The 21,002-nt window shown below is 29.4% G+C and overlaps 1 protein-coding gene across 1 annotated transcript in view; it reads right to left on the minus strand.

Moving 5' to 3' along the window:
- The window catches only part of LOC111639493 (extracellular matrix protein 3-like), a 47,646-nt gene that overhangs the window by 10,267 nt on the left and 16,377 nt on the right, over positions 1-21,002 (minus strand). The window contains exons 2-12 of the mRNA XM_023385383.1: positions 18,492-18,638; positions 18,064-18,294; positions 17,872-17,997; positions 17,542-17,790; positions 17,193-17,342; positions 9,548-9,757; positions 9,262-9,459; positions 8,634-8,798; positions 8,368-8,550; positions 8,165-8,295; positions 1,239-1,293 (exon numbers count right to left, since the gene is read on the minus strand). Of these exons, the coding sequence (XP_023241151.1) occupies positions 1,239-1,293; positions 8,165-8,295; positions 8,368-8,550; positions 8,634-8,798; positions 9,262-9,459; positions 9,548-9,757; positions 17,193-17,342; positions 17,542-17,790; positions 17,872-17,997; positions 18,064-18,294; positions 18,492-18,638 (1,845 nt within the window). The remainder of the gene's footprint in view (positions 1-1,238; positions 1,294-8,164; positions 8,296-8,367; positions 8,551-8,633; positions 8,799-9,261; positions 9,460-9,547; positions 9,758-17,192; positions 17,343-17,541; positions 17,791-17,871; positions 17,998-18,063; positions 18,295-18,491; positions 18,639-21,002) is intronic.

Genomic DNA, 21,002 nt, shown 5'->3' on the forward strand with positions numbered 1-21,002 from the left:
TTGCTTGTTGTTCTCTATTATATGTGTTTGGTTAGCACAATGTTGCTGTTGAGAACGTATCATACAGGAACACTTTAAGAGGAAAAAGGGTTGCTTTATTGACTTGGACGGATATGCATTTCGGGCTTAATGCCCCTCTTCAGTCCTATTATTATTACATAATTATCAAATTGGTTACAGGTATCAAAATTTACAGAATTCATTTAAAAAATTAGTATACGCGTACAGTGATTTATATGATAAAATACAATTACCTGAGATAGTGACCATTAAGCTGGTATTACACATAAGATATATATACACATATTTAAACAAGGGGGGAGGAATGAGCAAATAGTGCTATCGGATCAATATACAGGCACCTGAGGATAGTATAATGTGTGTTAAATTAAAAAGTGGTATGCACAAAACTAAAAAAGTATATATTAAAAAGGTGTAATTTATGAAAAAATAACGAAATACCTGTAGGATGTGACATAATACAGAAGAGATGTGTAGAGAACAGGCCTAATGGGAGATGTTACAAAGAAGTGAGTAATCCTTGTAACATATACAGTGGTTGGTGGGAGTTGCACAGTGGGGGTTAAGGTGGGAGGATGGTAGGATAACTTAATGGGCTTTGCATCTTAGGAAAGGCTGCCAGATGTCATTTATGACAGTTCCAGTATTTAAGTTCATTCTGTGTGTTTCTTTAGTTTTAATAATTTCAATATGTTTGTAGAATTTCCTTTTAAAAATGTTTTTTTCCCTTTTAAGTATTTTGATGCTGTCGGGTGAGATCTCGCAGCCAGTTTGGTTGCAATGAAGCCCGAGGCATTAAGCCCGAAATGCATATCCGTCCAAGCCAATAAAGCAACCTTTTTCCTCTTAAAGTGTTCCTGTATGATATGTTCTCAACAGCAACATTGTGCTAACCAAACACAAAGATAATATGAGTTTAGTTGATAACCATTTTTTAGGCTGATACTTTATTTATGAACATTAAATCAAACTGAGTCAAAAAAGCAAGAGCTTGAAACATTAATTAATAATGTAGTCAATAACTTTCCAAAGCTGGTATATATTAATTTAAACACATACAAGACACCTACATCAGCATATTGTCCGATTTTAATTTGTCGTTTGTTCTGCATTATATATACCTGAAAATGTTTGTTATGTACAGATGAAACATTAGTAAAAATGAGTAATTTTGAGATATGCTGGTGTAGGTGTCATGTATGTGTTTACATTAATACTGTATTTATAACATGTAACAACAGGAGGCCAGAAAGGAGAATGTGCTCCTAGATACTAAATGAAAAAGGGCATTATGAACTTGCATAATACACAATGAATAATTTAAAAAATTGTCAATAAAAATTTAAATATTTTTAAAATCCTGCTTTTTTTTTTTAATTTTTTCTTGGCTTTTTCTGCCCTGAAAGCATTAAAAGTTCTTTTTCCCATACTTTTGGATTTGGCTAGGCCCACATTGAGTATGACAAGGTATAAGCATACCTGGAAATTAATACCTATAAAAAATTCCTGGTGTTGCTTGCTTGGATTCAATCCAAAGTCTTCCAGAGTGATAGGATGATGCCTTAACCACCTTAGCCATTTAAATCTTGCTTTATCACTTTATCAGAGAACAAACTTCTATTAATGTGCCTTTATAAACTTCTATAAAAGTTTTGAGTCTTCCAACCCAACTTCAGATATATTATTGTATAAAAACAGGAGCTTAATGTTTAGATCCGAGTCTACTAGAATTATAAAAATTGAGAAATTTGATCTAATTCAAATGTTCTAACTCCTTACATTCTACAAGCAGACAAAGTTTCTTACATCTTCATTTCTGATCCTTAATTAAGTCACAATGTTGATTTCTCAGACTAACAAACACTTTACTTTTTAGAAAATGTATATTATTTCATTATCATTATTTTCAATTCTCAATTTCATTATAACCTCCCTCTAATTTTAACATTTGTGAGTTATGCTGATGTCATTATACAGAATTAAGTTATCTGTTGAATTAATATGGAAATGAAGAAATTTAGATTCAGATATGGTTGTCCATAAATTATGTCCTCATTTTTCTTGAAATTTTTACTCTCTCTCCCTCTCTTGACCCAGTTTGTCCAAATTTGGATGTCTTTTTATGGTCCAGATTGGGTTGAGCTAACTTACAGAACTATTAAGCAGTGCACAATGAAAGATTTGAGGATACAGCTGCCAAAATGTGGACTAAGAATAGTTCAGTGAACCCATACAGCTGAGGGTGCTGCAAGTCCTCAAGAAACTTTTGAAATTTGACCAATTATAAGGGTATTTTAAGGCCATATGAACAGTATCAACTCAATGGTAACTTGCATCTGAGGTAAAATAATTTTTGCTGCATCTACTTCCAGAAAGGTTACTAATAGAGAGGACTTCTGGCATAGGTACCCTTAAATGAACTTTTAATTAATAACTTTAAAATACTGTACGTGTAGGAGACTTAACTGTATTTGATTATTATTATTTAATTATTTATTTTTCTTCTTTTGAACATTTTTGACTAGGTACTTATTTTGCAATCCTCATTTTTGCACTTAAAGTAATCATCTTATTGATTTACCCATAAGCTGGTCTTGCATATAAACAGTAGTAGACTGGCCCAGAATTTCCAAATTGGGTTCTGCAACTGAAATTCTAGGGATCCATAAATCTTTTAAAATATTTTTAAAATTAATAAATCAAATATATGGTTTATTCATTTTATAACTATTTTTAAGTGAGAAGCTATTTATATGAATCAGCAGTACACCTCAACACAGTAGTTGCTATTTGCATCATTCATATAACTTACATTTCATTGCACAATAAAAATAAAATATATATAATTATTTATTAACTAGGAGATCGTCCCTGACTGAATCACAATGACAGCTTGCAAATTCATGTTAGATCATTAGAGGTACTAAATTAAAGCCACTCATCAATCTGCGTAAGCAGTGAATTCTTACCTTTGTTCTAAAACTTCCTTTAACTTATATACTAAACATTGTGCTAGGTATATTACATTAACGGCACTGACGTCAATAAAAAACTTCTAAAGCAGTGAATGGCTTTACTCCTTGTGTGATTATATCCGAATAGAGTATCACATTATTTGTGAATAAGCTTCAATCTTAATGGTAAACAAAATATAAATGTTATCTATCTCTCTATTGTATTAAATTTTAAAAAATTCTTATTCTAATTCAGGATATAAGCTGCAATGGTATGGCCCAAGCAAACAGATGTGTAGCTCACAACAAATGCAATCTGTTACTTGAAATTTTAAAATGATCCATGTGAACTGACTTTTGGCCTGCCATAATGTACATTTTATATCTTCTAATTTGAAAATAATTTATCACTATTTAGACCATAGACTACCTTGGTAGAAGCCATATTGGTGCAATGAAATTCCCTAAAGTGGTAGACTGACACCTTAACCATCTGTCATTTAGCTGGAAATATGCATATAAGGGATTGTTGGTATTTGGTATAAATTCCTGGGCCTAAATTTGTTGCCAGTCTGACATTACATACAAAATTGTTATTAGAGCATATTCTAAGCTCAATATTAAATACATTAATCCATTGGCTTAAGATTCTATCATTAAAATAGCCTTTTTTTTTAAATAAGAAACATTTTTAAAAAACTCTATCGATTTTGTTGAAAAATTCACTCATTAAAAAGAAAGTTGCTTCAGGGCATCTCCAGGATTATGGGCCCTGAGGCTTAAGCTTCATTAGTTTCACAGTAGATCTTCCAGATCATATCAGTATTAAACTGATATGAAATCACATGAAAAGTAAGTAATGAAAAAAAGTGCTTTCATCAACAATAGAAAAAAATTACTGGTACATTGTTTAGAAAAATGGAAATTTATGAATTAGAAAAATCTGACAACAATAAATATGAATGTATATTTATACTCTCGCATTTAATTATACAATTTAAATGAAAAAATAATAAGTCCAAGTGTATCAAAGTAAGTAACAGCTGTATTCTTAGAGCTGACTGAAAATTACAAATGTTATTGAGCCTACAGGTAGGCAGACCGTATCATTTGCAATCCAACTGGGGACACATTTCAGAACGAGTGAAAACCAGGTCTAAAACTGACTGAGCCCCTTCGGTAATTGCACCAGCCTTAACAACAATACACGACCATTTATCATTCAGCGAACATTTATTATTCTAACGTTTTCTGTCTTCTCGATCGACCTTCTTCAGGATATAACTGAATTTTACAATTTAGAAAGAACAAAGCTGTCATTTATTCTATAACAATTTACAACATTCTGTTTTTGAAACAAGATAAAATTTTAAAAATGTGCATACCAGACTTTTACATGTTGAATGGAATATTGTAATAAATGATAAAAGAACAAAGAATGTTGATTAACACTAGATAATTCTGTGTTATATGAATTCCATGTTGTACGAGTCACTTAGATTTTACAAATACGTGAGCCGTTCACAGCCCGGCACACATATTTGTAAAATCTAAGTGNTGTAGATAATGTGAAGTTATTCCTTTTGATTTATTCTCCACGAGCTAAAGCAAGAAAGTTAATTCAATAATAGTTCACTATCAAACAGCCAGGGATATGGTCTGTAGCAAATCAAACAAGCTGTCCTTTATAAAGGAATGAGAAGAATACAAATCATTGGTCATTTAAAGTAAGATTCCTTCTTTTAAGAAGATCTTCTAGAAACTATAATGCAGAAACTATTCTAACCTCAGCACCAGAGTGAAATCTACACTACACTATCTGGAATCTGTAACTGGTACATGACGTGTATATACAACAACGTCAACAGCAGTATACAATATATATATTGCAGACCATCTAATCTACTACGCAGAAAAAGAGATGCAATCAATAAAAAAAAAGCTGATATTAAATGAAAACAACTAACATTCATAGTAAAATCAACCATTTGCACTTGAATTTGAATGTTATTGTGAATGTATACACATACAATACCAAAAAAATTAACTAAAATTAAAGAAAAAACAGACAAATGTCTGCAAAATTGGTGGCACAGACAGATTAGAATATTCACATCTGCCTAAAATCTAGACAAATGACAGTTGTGAAATTGATAAGCACAGGGTCAGCCTGAGTTATATGTGATGTGTGTTAGGCAGTCACCTAGGGTGCAAACATTTAGTGACATCACAGACAGCATCAGTTAAAGGTCACTCTAGGCAATGGAGTAGCGAACATAACTGGCGCCCGGGGCACAACACAATATTGGCACCCCTCCCTCTCCAGAAACAAATCTTGTTTGTCTTGGAGAACATTTGGTGCCCCTTTGCGAGTGGTACCCGGGGCATAATAGACCCCCTTGCCCCCTCACTATGGGTAGTGGGTCTTCTTTCCGTATTCCTTGACATCTCTGTCTTCTCCTTCCCAGCCATTCTCCTTGAATGATGATTTTTCCCCTTTCCTCTCGCGCCAGTCCCCTTTGACCAATCCGGTATCACCCCCTATTCTCTAGTGACCCATCGAACCATTGGGTCAACCAATTAAGGTGAAGTCAACAGAACAAAGGCTGGAAGTGAAATTTATGAAGTGAAAATGGTGAAAAGAAGAGAAAAAGAGAGAGAAAAAAAACAAAGCTCAACAATTAGATAACAAATCAAGTAGCTTCAATAATGCTCACTCACTCAGGAGTATTTAAATCAGAATCACAAATCACATGTAAACAAAATAAACAACTGCGCGAGAAGTGTCGAATTTGAACAAGTTAGTGCACCACCTGCGCGCACCACTCATTCCCTCTCACTCATTCGCGAAGTGCGTGAGTCGCAGATGAGATTGTTTGATATGAATTGGTTTATTTTGATTTTTAAATTTAATAATTGGTGATTTTGCATGCCCCCCTTTGAAAGGTGCCTGGGGCATGTGCCTACTTGCCCCACCCTAGCTATGCCTCTGACTCTAGGTACCTTTTAACTGATGCTGGCTGTGGCACCAAAAACTCTCGGGCCAATCCTGGATGTGCATCTTTTCAAAGTATTCAAGATATTCTCAATGGGATTTTAATCTAAACACTAATGATCATATCATCTCTCAGATGATATGATCATTAGTGTTCATTAGTTAATCACTAGATCAACAGTGTTATAGGGGGGTCGACTGTATTTGTAAAATGATTTTTAAACAGTTTAGCACAAGTTTAGAAAAGTTCAATCTATAATAAATTTTTTCAGTTTGGCAATGTTACTCTTGTTCTATAGTGGTGTGATATACATTATTAGTCAAGTTTGATATGTGTTTACCAGCATTAGAAAAATGTTTCCATTGTGAACAATATTCTTTCACTAGAGTTGTGTCAATTACAAGCACTAGTAGTAAAATATCTATGAAATGTGAAAGTAAATTTTAAATATTCTTGTAATGACTTTTATGACCATAAAAAATCTAATAAATAGTTTCTAAGGAAAGTATTATCTAGTGAAAAATATAATGTAACAGATCTAAAATAATAACAATCATTTTCATCATTCACATAATATGCTTGATTTTTTTTATTTTTCTTTAATGTGTAGATCAAATGTGTTTCTTTCTATAAACTTGACACTGTATTACATTTTGACACTGTATTATATATAATCATATATTTTCACAATATTAAATTTCATATTATTTTTTTCTAGTCACAAGTGTCTTGGATTTTTATCCATAATTAAGGTAAATGTCTGGGATTACCATTCCAAAACTATGGTAACCCTATCCAGTGCTGTAGCCAGCTTTTCATGTGTCCTGTACAAGACTTTATTTTTATCCCCTCTCTTTTTGAGGGGAAAAAACAAATATGATGGAAATGGTTGGTTAATTTTTAAATATAATAAAGAATGTTATGGAATCAGTCCCAAGATGGCAAAATTTAAAATTTGAAAATGAAAACATAATACTGATCATTTTTTGATACCCATTGTAACATTTTCAAGACTCCTTTTTTCCTGAGCCCTGTGCCTGTACATCTGTTGTACCTGCCTAGTTAAGGATTCTACTTTGCCATACTATAATTGCTCCTCCTCCACAAGAATCTTCCTAATGCTAAAGAAATGGTAAATTATAACTGTGTTTTCATTATATCTGAAATCATAGAAAATTGAATTGAATTAAAGACTATATCACAATTCATCCATTAAATGGAAAATATAGGAGTTCACTGAAAAGGAATAATTTAATATTGTAGATAATGTGAAGTTATTCCTTTTGATTTATTCTCCACGAGCGAAAGCAAGAAAGTTAATTCAATAATAGTTCACTATCAAACAGCCAGGGATATGGTCTGTAGCAAATCAAACAAGCTGTCCTTTATAAAGGAATGAGAAGAATACAAATCATTGGTCATTTAAAGTAAGATTCCTTCTTTTAAGAAGATCTTCTAGAAACTATAATGCAGAAACTATTCTAACCTCAGCACCAGAGTGAAATCTACACTACACTATCTGGAATCTGTAACTGGTACATGACGCATATATACAACAACGTCAACAGCAGTATACAATATATACACGTCACACACCGGTTACAAGTTCCGGATAGTGTAGTGTAGAAACTATTATGCTTATAATATAAGCAAGATTGAGAGAAAAAGAAAGAGAGATCTGTGACTGCCTACTTCTCCCTGTACTATATTGTTATCAATGACAAATATTGATATTTTCAAGATGTTCTGATTCTTAGTCATTCTGTAATCAGTCTTTGAACAACTTTTCTTGATTCATGACATTGTCACCATAGCATAGATGAAATTATAAAAGGGATATTAGGTTATCTCAGTTCAGATTGAAACTATCTTACAAAATCATGCTAACAAATGCTATATAAATAAATTTTTCATGCATTTCTTGGTATTGTTCTGAATATTTTCAAAAGATTCTTTTAAGGTAGTGCTTTGCATATGTAAAATTGAAATTACAAGCACAAATTTTTGTATGTTTTTAAAACTTTCAATATTTGCATGTTTGGCATCTCTTAAGATAACTAACTTTTTACATATTTTTTCACTAATACTTAATAAATTAAGAACAATTGCTGATTGTGTAGTTAATCTGACAATATATTACATTAAGAAGATTGAAAATTGAATATTTCCAATAACTAAAGTAAGAAGACTAACCTTAATTTCAGCGATCATATTTTTGTCTGGTCGAAGGTGAACAGTAAAAGCCTCTCTATGTTCTTTTTCTCCATCAAACAAAACCTCAACATCAACCATTATCTCACTAACATTTGGACCAAAATGCAATTCTAAAATTAAAATTTTAAAAATAAACAAGTTATAAAATAAATTAATTCAAGCATATAACAATAATTTGATACCTTTTGAAAGAGGAAGATAATCAAAGCCAGATTTTGCAGAACCATCTTTTGTATGAACACGAACTATTGATGTTTTGGATAAATCTCCAAGTCGAACAACAGGTATGTGAACAATTGCTACGTCATCAGACTTCTGTGGTTCTTTAATACTAATTCGTGTTTTATTAAATTTTATCACAGGTTCTAAAGATACGGTATATTATTAGAAACACTAAATTAAAAATATTTTGTATAATTTATTTCAAAACTGAGTTTTATTTACTCACTATCTCCATCATCTTTAATTGTAATTTTAGTCACATTTGGACTTCCAAGAAGACCTCCTCCAGCGGTTTCGCTGATGGGAGTACCTAAAACCAACCGAAATTCTTCGTCCAATTCGTGAATTCGATCATCAACTAGCTCCACAACACACTGTTTTTCTGTCTCCCCTTTTAAGAAGAAAAATAATTTGATATTTTACTGCAATCTGATGGTAGAAAACTTACAATAAATATATTCTAAATAAAGTACATGTATTCATTTATTGCTTTTCTACAAAACTAATAATTTTATACAAAAGGTAAACATAAAAAAAAAGGTAAACTAAATTCATCTTATCCATCGCAAAGAACTATACCTGGTATGAGAAAGTTAAGATAATCACAATATAGTTGTTGTCTAAAATTTAAAAACTGAAGATTACAGCTATAAAGAATTATTTTTACAATACTTTTCAATATATGTGATATATTTGAAAAATTCAAGTCACATAAATTTTCTTTATTTTCAAGTAAGATGCTTGTTCAAGTGAAAAAATTTGAAATTTGAATCAAATCACTTAATTGTCTGTTTTGTATTAAGTGATAGTAATTAGATATACAGTAAATTTTAGCAATTAATTTTTATCCTTACCTGGCACAAAGATTACAAAAGAATCATTTGTATCGGGTCGTTCCACAAAATCTAAACTGACTTCGGCACTGTCTTGACGCGTATAGCAACGAACGGCAGACATGTGACTCACATCTCCGCGACGAGTAATAACAGTTACAACTTTCTTGTCATTTTCGAAACCCACGTACGTGGGAAATTTGAACTGCATTCTAGGTACTAAAATAAAAACACATTCAAACATAAAAATTAAATATCTTTTACAGATGTTAAAATATAATGTTTTAAAAATAGCTAAAAATCTTACAGTCACTTAATGAATCATTTATAACGACCGTTGCAGTATGAGGATCTCCTAAAATAGCATTCATTGGCATTCTCAACACAAGTTCAAATGTTTCGGATCCTTCTAATATCGGCTGTCCAAGATCATCTAAAATAATTACCCTAAATGTTTGCATTGTTATGCCAGGTGCAAAATCCAAATTTTTGCCAATGCCAATATAATCTTGTCCAGCTATTAAAATAAATTCACATTTAAAATCTAATAAATTAATTTTTTTTATTGAACACATATATATATAAACAAAGAACTTCATAAAACCAAGGCTTACCTTTTTACCATATCCTGATTTTATTTTTGCAAAAATATAAATTTATTTTTATTAATGAAAAGCGAGTCTAAAACTTTAAAATTAATTTATTTAAAATTGAGATATTTTAACATTTCTTAATACTTTTAATTAATTATTGAACTTTTCTCCCAGACGTTGCATTTTTTTNTTATTTTTATTAATGAAAAGCGAGTCTAAAACTTTAAAATTAATTTATTTAAAATTGAGATATTTTAACATTTCTTAATACTTTTAATTAATTATTGAACTTTTCTCCCAGACGTTGCATTTTTTTATATAGATTTTTTTTCCTTCTATCTAAATATTTTGTACACTTTTAAACAGTAGCTTGGCTAAATGTCAGAATTCCTCAGACAACTTGTTAATTTTTTTTTGTATGTTCCTAAATTTGATCCTCTCTGCTATTCAATCACGTTGCTGTTGCTTGCTTGTTTACTTTTTTAACTCTGTTTATAAATTTTTTTAAGATCTTTCTTATATTTTTCAATTTTACAANAATAATGAAATTATATTCAGAATTGATGTGAAGTAGTCAAGAAAGTTGCTTAATGTTTCTCATACAATTTAAAGAGCAAAGTTTACAGTCAATATAATTCTAGAACAGTTCCGTGCTTCTTATATAGTGCAGAACACCACTCAATTTACAAATGACATTAATTATACTTGTTTTTTCTAATAATGTTCACAACTAAATAAAACAGAGACAAATAACTCTTTGTTTTCAATATTTAGAGTAAACATTTCGCAAAATCAGGAATATTTTTGGCTTAATTAACAATGCCCATTTTTAGGAAATCCAAAATAAAAAAAAAGCCATTAACTTTAGAATAATTTTAAAAAAACTTTATTTTATTCCACAGCTATTTGTGTGCATTAATAATGTAAAAAATGCCTTATATTCATCAACAATTAAAATAAAATTGAAAAACCTATGCCATTTATTGGTACAAACAAAAAAATTAAATTCAGCCCTAATAAAAAATTTTTAAAGCTATAACCCACTGACAAATTAATCATAGAATATTACTGTATATATAAACAAATTAACTATGTTTATTCTGAAATGCATTTAATAAATTATTTAGTATTGTTTATATAATAAATTAACTTTTTGTAAAGTAGTCAGAAAATTTAATTAATTTTCCAGAAACCTAATTTATGTTATTTCTTTTGATAAATGTCATCTTATATTGATTCAGCATAATTTGTTTCCTTCTGAAATGTGAGCTTTATTAGACAATATAATTTAGGATTTGGACTTTGATATTTTCAACTGAATGGGCAAAATTAGAAAGAACATCAAGCAAATGGTGAAATGATGTTTAAAACTAACATATTTAAAATACAATATATTGTTATTATTTTATACATATATATCAAATGTATGTATATATATTTTTAATACAGATAATTATAATCGGGAATCCAAAGGCCAACACTTTCAAAAGATAAAGACCATTAAAAGATTATATAATATTTAATTTAATGAAATCATTCAGCCTTTCTACATAATAAAAGTTTATTGATAATCAAAGAGAATATTCATTAGTATTAAATTTCAGATAATGAGAAAAATATTTATCACAAATTAATTTATTAATAAAGACTTGAATTAAATGTTGCATTTTCAAATTAATAAGAAAAAACTACAATTTTTCTATATCTTTGTACTGTAGATGAGTATTTTCTCTTCTTTTTTTGAAATATGGATAATATTTAAGCTATTTAAGCTGCAAAGCTTCTCCTGGTAGATATATCATTTGATACATTCAAATAATTCAAAAATACATAAAAGAAATATGATATGAATGATTTGTCAATAGAGTATTAAAGTCATTTAATATATGAATATCTATTGGGATCATTCAATTTTAAATATTATAAGTTTTAGAAGGATTAAATGAGTTGTCCAACCTTCTATCATTTGATATCTTGTAGATAGTTCTATCTAAAGTTATCTTTCACTTTCAGAGATAAGAATATAATTAAACATGTAAAGCTATGATGAATTATTATATATAATTTAAATAATTTTTTAATTATTTTAGATGCTGGATAAGATAGATCTTAAATGATTTCAATTGATGATATTTCAAATTATAAGACATTTTATTTGAAATATTGATAACTGATATCCATTTAAAATAATTTATATTAAAAGATATTTCAGTTTATGACAATGTGAATGTTCATACCAGTTCATTTTATTTAATAAAGATGAACTAACCATTGTAGTTACTTTGCTAAATTAAACAATACACCTTTAACAGTATTAAAGTTTAAAGAATTGGGTCAAAAATGTCCGCATTCTTTAAACATCATCTNTTTCAGTTTATGACAATGTGAATGTTCATACCAGTTCATTTTATTTAATACAGATGAACTAACCATTGTAGTTACTTTGCTAAATTAAACAATACACCTTTAACAGTATTAAAGTTTAAAGAATTGGGTCAAAAATGTCCGCATTCTTTAAACTTCATCTGCTGTCAAAGCTGCATTATTTGTTTCACTTAACAGTAACGGATACCATTCGATCATCAATTGACGCAAAATGCTAATTTGTTATTTTACAGTTTGAAATATTCATTCAAAACAATTCATATTAAGTGGTATCAGCTGAGAGTATTTCAAATAATATTAAAATTGACACCATTTAAAGTTAATTGACACTATTTCACTTATATTTCAATAAATCAATTGAAATGATTCCAATTGTGATATTTTAAGCTATAAAATCATTTTATAGCTTAAAATAAGAACAAAGAGAAAATGGAATATTCTATTGATATGAATGTTTTAAAAATTTAGATTTAAATTTTTCTATTTTATACATGTTCTATGCTATTATTTCTTTCTTTTAATTAGTTTTCAAAAAGTGCCCATTCCAAAAACTTTTAAGAACAAAAGCAATGTAATTTCTTGATCTAATTACAGAGAAGATAAATAATTTTTCTCCTAAAGAACTTATTCTGTTAACTATTATTTAATTTTAATTTTTAAATGTAATTTTGTAAGTTAAAGCTGTTACTCTAAATCTTATTCAGAACATAAACAACAAATAATTGTAATTCCAACTGTTATTTTATAAGTACATAATATGTAGTCTATGTAAATTCAATGTAATATCAATAAATTTTTTATTTAATTTTGTCAAAATTGTTAAATTATATTTAAACTTTTAATCTCAATAATTTACAAGATTTATTTGTTGCAGTAAAAAATGAAATGATTAATATCAAAATAACATTCAATGTACAATGTAAATAACATTCAAATAACAGAATGAACATTCAATAAGACAATCTGAAGCTAAGATGAATAGTCTCAAATAGCATTTTATCTTTAATAAAAATTCCTTGATTAGTGTAGCATTTACTTTTTTGTGTGTATGTGATATTATGGGAATTGTTTGAATTAAAGAGTCAACAGACTGAAATAATTTTGGCAAAATATCATTCATTTATTTATTTACATCTGTAGGCATATATACAACAATAGCTAAAATCATATAGGTAGATTTTGTAATTACTCTGTATAGATTAATAAATACAGATTAAGAGTATATAATATTCAAAAACATTTTAATGAAAGATAAGCATTTTTTTTAAAGAAAACAAAATGAATAAAAATATAGAAACAAATGCCAAAGGAGGAAAATATTTATTCTATTTAATAATGAAATTATATTCAGAATTGATGTGAAGTAGTCAAGAAAGTTGCTTAATGTTTCTCATACAATTTAAAGAGCAAAGTTTACAGTCAATATAATTCTAGAACAGTTCCGTGCTTCTTATATAGTGCAGAACACCACTCAATTTACAAATGACATTAATTATACTTGTTTTTTCTAATAATGTTCACAACTAAATAAAACAGAGACAAATAACTCTTTGTTTTCAATATTTAGAGTAAACATTTCGCAAAATCAGGAATATTTTTGGCTTAATTAACAATGCCCATTTTTAGGAAATCCAAAATAAAAAAAAAGCCATTAACTTTAGAATAATTTTAAAAAAACTTTATTTTATTCCACAGCTATTTGTGTGCATTAATAATGTAAAAAATGCCTTATATTCATCAACAATTAAAATAAAATTGAAAAACCTATGCCATTTATTGGTACAAACAAAAAAATTAAATTCAGCCCTAATAAAAAATTTTTAAAGCTATAACCCACTGACAAATTAATCATAGAATATTACTGTATATATAAACAAATTAACTATGTTTATTCTGAAATGCATTTAATAAATTATTTAGTATTGTTTATATAATAAATTAACTTTTTGTAAAGTAGTCAGAAAATTTAATTAATTTTCCAGAAACCTAATTTATGTTATTTCTTTTGATAAATGTCATCTTATATTGATTCAGCATAATTTGTTTCCTTCTGAAATGTGAGCTTTATTAGACAATATAATTTAGGATTTGGACTTTGATATTTTCAACTGAATGGGCAAAATTAGAAAGAACATCAAGCAAATGGTGAAATGATGTTTAAAACTAACATATTTAAAATACAATATATTGTTATTATTTTATACATATATATCAAATGTATGTATATATATTTTTAATACAGATAATTATAATCGGGAATCCAAAGGCCAACACTTTCAAAAGATAAAGACCATTAAAAGATTAAAAATATAAAATCTGATCAAAATATGCTATATGATTGTGTAAATCATGAAACTCAGTATAGTGTGAGCCATGTTGGCAGAATTATTGTAAGGCATATTAGCAAGCTTATTTAAAAAATACAAACACATTAAATTCATTGTTTAGTAAGTTTAACAGGTATAGAAGACCAAACCAGGAGGCAGTAATCAATGAAGGACTGAAAATTAGCAAAAAAAAAAGCATAAAATTGGCTTTAAAGAAACTGGCCTGCAAAACTGCAAAAATGTTGTGACAAATTAGAGCTTCTTAATAATTTTTCTATTGAAGATTACTCCCAAATCAGAGATAACTAAGCATAAGAAAGACAACAGTTTTCAATAAAAAGTCTGAAGTATGAGGATTTCAATCCAAGAAAAGAGTATAACAAGTGCATTAATATAATATGTGCATTAATGACAAGGTTCAGTTTTTTCAAGGACTCAACTAGGGTATTTAGTACCCTATAATTTATAACAACCACATCTCTTTACAAGCAGTCTGTAAAGAGATAGGTTTGCTATTAATTAATTTAATGATGTCAGCATAAGCAATGACCTTGGAATGTATACCAGTAAAACATTTGTTAACATATGCAATAAAAAAATAGAGAGGAACTCTATTGTATGCACAAAGAGGAGCAAAATCAATAAAAGAAAAATCAGCAGCTTTAACATGAAAGGTATAAAACAAAAAACAATTATTTGACTATAAAATGAAAGATGAATCAAGATCAAATTTGGAACTCAAGATTTTGAAAAGGGTGCTCGGAAAAACTGAATCAAAAATTTGTTTTAGGTCTGGATGGACAATGAAAGATGGATGTTTAAGTTTTGTGTTTCAAAATTGTAGATTGTATGACCACTAAGTCAGAAAAGGTAAAATGAAAACAAAGATTAAAGTATTGAAAAGGATTAATAGTAATAACAGAATATATCTGGCAAAGCATGAAAGATTCAAATAGTTTAAACATTACTGAAGAAATGAAAATTGGTCTAAAGGAGTCTGGATCATTTTCTGGAATGGCAATTAGTAGCAAGGAACAACATGGTTGAGGATAAACGTCTTTTGGAAACAAGTGTAAATATTCATGACAAGATGGTAACTGAAATTGATTTCAAATTTTTATAAAAAATTGTTATTTATAAATTATAAACAAATGCTTCATACATTGTAAAACCAAAAATTAAATATATTTTCCACATATAAGTTATAATGAAATCATTTTTCAAATATATAAGTATAAACAAAAGGATAACATTAAATATTTATTATGTTTGTCATTTATGGGATTCATTTTGAATAGTTACTGATGATTTTGTTTTGTTCTCTCTCATTATAATTACAGAAAATTTTGTCAGGAATATAATAATAAATCTATACAATGAAAACTGTCTTATTAAACTTAAATATACAGGGTTATTCAAAAAGATAAAGAAGATTTTGGATTTTATTCCAAACAAACTATAAGGAATAGGAAACACATGGATAGAAAAAAGTTCAAAGTTTTAAAAGTTTGCCTAAAGGTTCCATTCAATGCCACATAATGGCACTGTTTCCTGGAAAATGGTGACGCCACAGGAAAAGTTGTTTTGTGTACTGCAGTATGCAAAGTGTGAATCCATTGTTGAAGTACAATATGAATTCCACTGTTGGTTCACACAAACAGCTGCCTCATCATAAGCAAATTTACAGGTGGCATAAAAATTTTATAGGTGATGGTTGTATATGCAAACAAAAAAGCACTCATTGTCTTCATGTGCTAGAAGAAAATGTCGAGCATATCTGAGGTGCATTCAAATGGAGCCATAGAAAATCCATAATATGGGCATACTGTACATTGAACTTGGAATTCCTCAAACAACAGTATGGAATATTCTTAAAATCAGTCTGCATATGGAGTCATACAAGTTGCAGTTACTGCTGGTATTGCATCCTGGCAAGCAGAACAGAAGGCTAGAATTTTGTACTACAAGTCTACAAGACATGGAAGAGGGAAATCTCTCCGAACAACTAATTTTTTCAGATAAATCAACATTTCATCCCTCTCGGAAAAGTTAATTGCTACAATGTTTGGATTTGGGGGTAAAAATCCTTGTTGATTCTTGTACGACAAGAAATGAACTAGTGTTTTGATGTTTATTGCACAACACATGGTACTCACGTTGAATGCATACAACATTAAACCTTCCTCCATCCAAGGTTGTGCAGAATATGTTTCCATTCCTTACAGTTTGTTTGAAATAAAAAATCAAAATTGTCTCCATCTTTTTGAATAATTTTGTATTACTTTACTTTATAGTAAAGCAGAATATTCTAAGAAAATATGATATTTTTTTAACGTTCTATCAGTTTGAGTTCATATTACATTAACTTTTTCACTCTTTTCTTTCTTATAAGTTTCTTTAAAATTTCCTAATACCATTTAAACTTGAATTAATTTAAGTCTGCTGTTATCTAATTAATGATGATAATGCTTTTTTATAATTAATAACAGTATTCTGAAGTAAACTGAAGAGATACTGCTTATAAATATTAGACATATTGATAATTAGCCTATATAATTTGTCATCTTTTCTTAAAATCTAATGAGAATTTGGATAATTTAACTATGCTATGACTACTATGGTACTATTTTAAAATTTCAAAATATACCTTCAGCAGATACGGGATCAGAAGGTCTCGACTGGACGGTCACCGAGGCTTGTTTAGAGAGATCTGTGCCAGTTCTCCATATCATTACCTCTACATACCCATTACTTTCATCTACATAATATTCCGGTTCTCCAAAATAGAATGACGGAACTGAAATTTATTTTTAAATCATTGGTTTAGAGAATTTGTAAATGCTATTATAATATGCAGAAATTAACATAAATGATAACTTAAATCTTATCAAGTAAAATGAACCAAAATTCATGTCTAAATTTACATTTATTAATTAAATATTTTAATTAAATTCAAGCTATTATAAATTAAAATAAAATTGCTACAGTATACTAACCATCTTTATCATCTGATTCTATAACAATTTTTGCTTTGTCATATTTTCCTAATTCTCCTCCAATTGCAGTTGAAAGTTTAACATAAAAAGTTTCATCTTCTTCATATAGAGAATCATCAATTATGATTATTCTACAGTATTCTATTTTTTCACCTCTGTTAAAACGAATGATGCTGTTGTGATCCTGTGGTCTACTTATATAGTCCGAATAAGACAATACAGTGGGATGCGAAGTTCCAGTTGCACTATCTGGAAAATTTTACATAGTCAACTTAACAGATTATTTAAAAGAACTTTCTACAGTTACGTTACTTTATCTATATTCCTTACCTGATTCAGTTGAACATACAACCATCATCTCCTGAGAAATGTCGCCTCTTCTTTCTATTGGTATCAGTAATTCACCCGAATCTTCTTTCACGATATACTTTTCTTTGGGTATAAATACCGTAGAGACTAAAATATAAAACAATGTTAATTAAGTTACTGTTTAAATTTTATTTTCTACTAGTAAATATATACCATCTTCTTCATCTATAATTGTGACAACAGTTTTTTCTGGATATTCTAGGGCAGCCATGACAGGATCTTCTAAAACAATCAAAAATTGTTCTCTTTTTTCATACAAGCTGTCGTCGAGAATTCTAATTTTCCATCTGGCTTCTACCTGACCCGGATTAAACTGCACTTGCTTGGCAAAATAACTTCCAAAATCTAATCCTTGCTTAGCTGTCATATTTTTTACTTGTACACCTAACATAAGAAATAAGAAGGACAAGGTGTTTTAAATAAATACATGCTTAAGAGATGCAAAATAATTCAAATTTGTACAAACAAATAGATTAATGCTCTCAAGGAAAATGCTGACAGAATATATTATATATTCTATCTGTATTTATACCTTTATAAATTTCATTTATGGATATTTTTAAAGATTACTGGATGCTTACCTACAAAAGATGTTTCTCCTAAATATCCTCTTCTTTTGAGATTTATCTTTAAAAACTTTTCTGTTTCATTAATGGAGTAGAAATCATGTTCAAGAGAAATCCATGACCAATTTATGAGGAATTGTTGATTATCTAATTCATTTTTACCTGAAAGCAAGCAATCAGTAAGTCTCCTGATATGAAAAAAGACTTAATATGAAGTTGTAAAATAGAGATTTGTGACTTTAAACATAATTAGAAAATTATAAATTTATTTACAATTATAGTGATAGTAATTTAAATCTATAAAATATGTCACAGTTTCAATTTTAATAGTTTTATTTCTTTTATTGATTCAGAAGTATAGATGTTCCTGGTTTTAACATCTAGAAACATTACTTTTTAATTAACACATTTATTGCTGTTCTTGAATCTTCTCCCTTGATAATATAAGAGGAAGTAATTAGGAATTTCTAAAATGTTTTCTCAACTAAAATAATTAAGAATCCAGTTAAAATTTCAGAGAGATACTAAGCACTGTTTGGTAAACAAATTTGCCATTTGGCAAATCTGTTGTTAAAAGAGATTACACTGAGTAATAAGTTAGAATGTCAGTTAATGTTATAAATAGCATCAAAAATTATATTCTAGGATACAATTTAAAACATCTCTCAGAAAATTTAATGAAAACAATTCTGAAAACAGATTTAGAAATTTCTAAATCTGTTCTCAAGAAGTTGTAAAAGGTAAAACTTCTTGATAAGATAATGCTTTTGAATAGAACTTGGTAGGCTACTAAACACTTGACATTTTGACATTTCTCCAAATGAAATTTCTTTTTTTCTAAAATTTTGTTTCGCTACGAATATTTTCTAAATTGAGTTTTTCATTGGATAATTCTGTGGCGATCTATTTTTAGCAGAGTCATTCGTCTCCATAAATTATATCAATCGAAAGAGAGAGAGAAAAAAAAGAGTAACATCGACCCTCGTTAGTTAATTTGACGTATTTTTGTTCCGCATCATCATCATTCAAACTACGTTCGAAAACAGTTGTTTTGTCGGGAAAGATGCCAGCCGACAAAAATGCTGAAAATACCATTGGTTGCTGGAGCCAAAGTTCAAAGATCTTCTTCATCCCACCCACAAATCTATCTAAACATTGACTTTTATAAGTTGCATCTGAACAGCATCCTCCAGAGACTTCACTTGTATAAACGCTTTCTTCTTCCCTGCTCCAGGGGGGAGCGAAGGTTCTTTTTTTTTTTCTTAGAAAGGCAACCCCTGCTATCCGTGTGACAGACGGTGGGTTGTTAAAATCAGCAAACAGAATTTAATATGTCGTAACATCTCGACATATGACACGAAAGGCAACTTGTAACGCTCTTCACTATCTTTTTTAGTCATCGGCCATAAAACGAACCGAGGGAGCAGCGGGAGAATTCCAGATTCTCCCTCCGATCACCCTCAAATGTGATTTGTCGGCGGAGGGGAAACAACGTCTGTACGCTTTCGCGTGTGGTCCACCTACAAAAGTTGTCTACACGTTAGTCTCGAATAGATAACATCTAGAAAATGGCACACAAAAATCTTTAGACGAAAATATTATTTTTTGAAAGTGTTGATGGTGATTTAATACCCCCCGGAGACTTGTCATGTCGTAGTTTCGTTCCCTTCGTTGCAGTTGTTCGATGATGTACGACCCGACAAACGAAGTTTGATGAAAAATCTTCAAACAAATTTCTGTCTTTTTTTTTATAGCCGATGGTTTCCGGGTATAAATTTGACAGAGTAAATTCTTCCACATTTTAAATAAATACTAATAAAGATTAATGTTAAAACTTTCAAACTGTGTTTACTCTAAAGTGATCTGTTACTTCCTCAAATGTAGCAAATCGCAATTTTGTAGAACCATAAAAATTATGGCGTAACTCATTGGTGATTTCAAGGTTTAAAAGCATTTTACAATCTTTACTAAATCGATTTTCTAAGCGTCGAGATGATTTAAGTGAAGAAAAGAACGTTTAGATGGGTGCAGGTCGAGGTGGATGTTCTTGTGCCATCAAGTGCCACTAATTTGTTAATCCCATAGGCTACAAAGATGGTTGCACCGATTAAACTAGAATCAAGAGACCATAAAGATAAGTCATAATACTTCTGTTCTTTAAACAAAATGATTCCAACCGAGTTTAATTTCTTTACAGATTCATTCTTTAGAAAATTTGCCATTAAGAAAAGTATATCCGAAGGCTGGTCGTCACCTAAAGGTGAGGAAAGGTGTTATTAAGGTCTGTGATGTGGCGCCTTTACCACTTTAAGTAGAGGTGTGTCCTTCCGAAAGGATCCTCACTGCTTCTCCTTTGTTGGTGACATTAATCGATCCGGATGCGAGAAACCCACCATCTTACAGACTCCATAGACTTATCTGCTGCATCTAGTCTGAAAATCCTCCATTTACAGACTGTTAAAAGCCCTAAGTGGTTATACAGATTTCAAAATGCTTCGGGCCATTCGAAAATATTTGTAAACAAAT

The sequence above is a fragment of the Centruroides sculpturatus genome, unplaced genomic scaffold, assembly GCF_000671375.1.
Source record: "Centruroides sculpturatus isolate CEXI.00-Female unplaced genomic scaffold, Cexi_2.0 scaffold1323, whole genome shotgun sequence".
Taxonomy (NCBI): Eukaryota; Metazoa; Arthropoda; class Arachnida; order Scorpiones; family Buthidae; genus Centruroides; species Centruroides sculpturatus.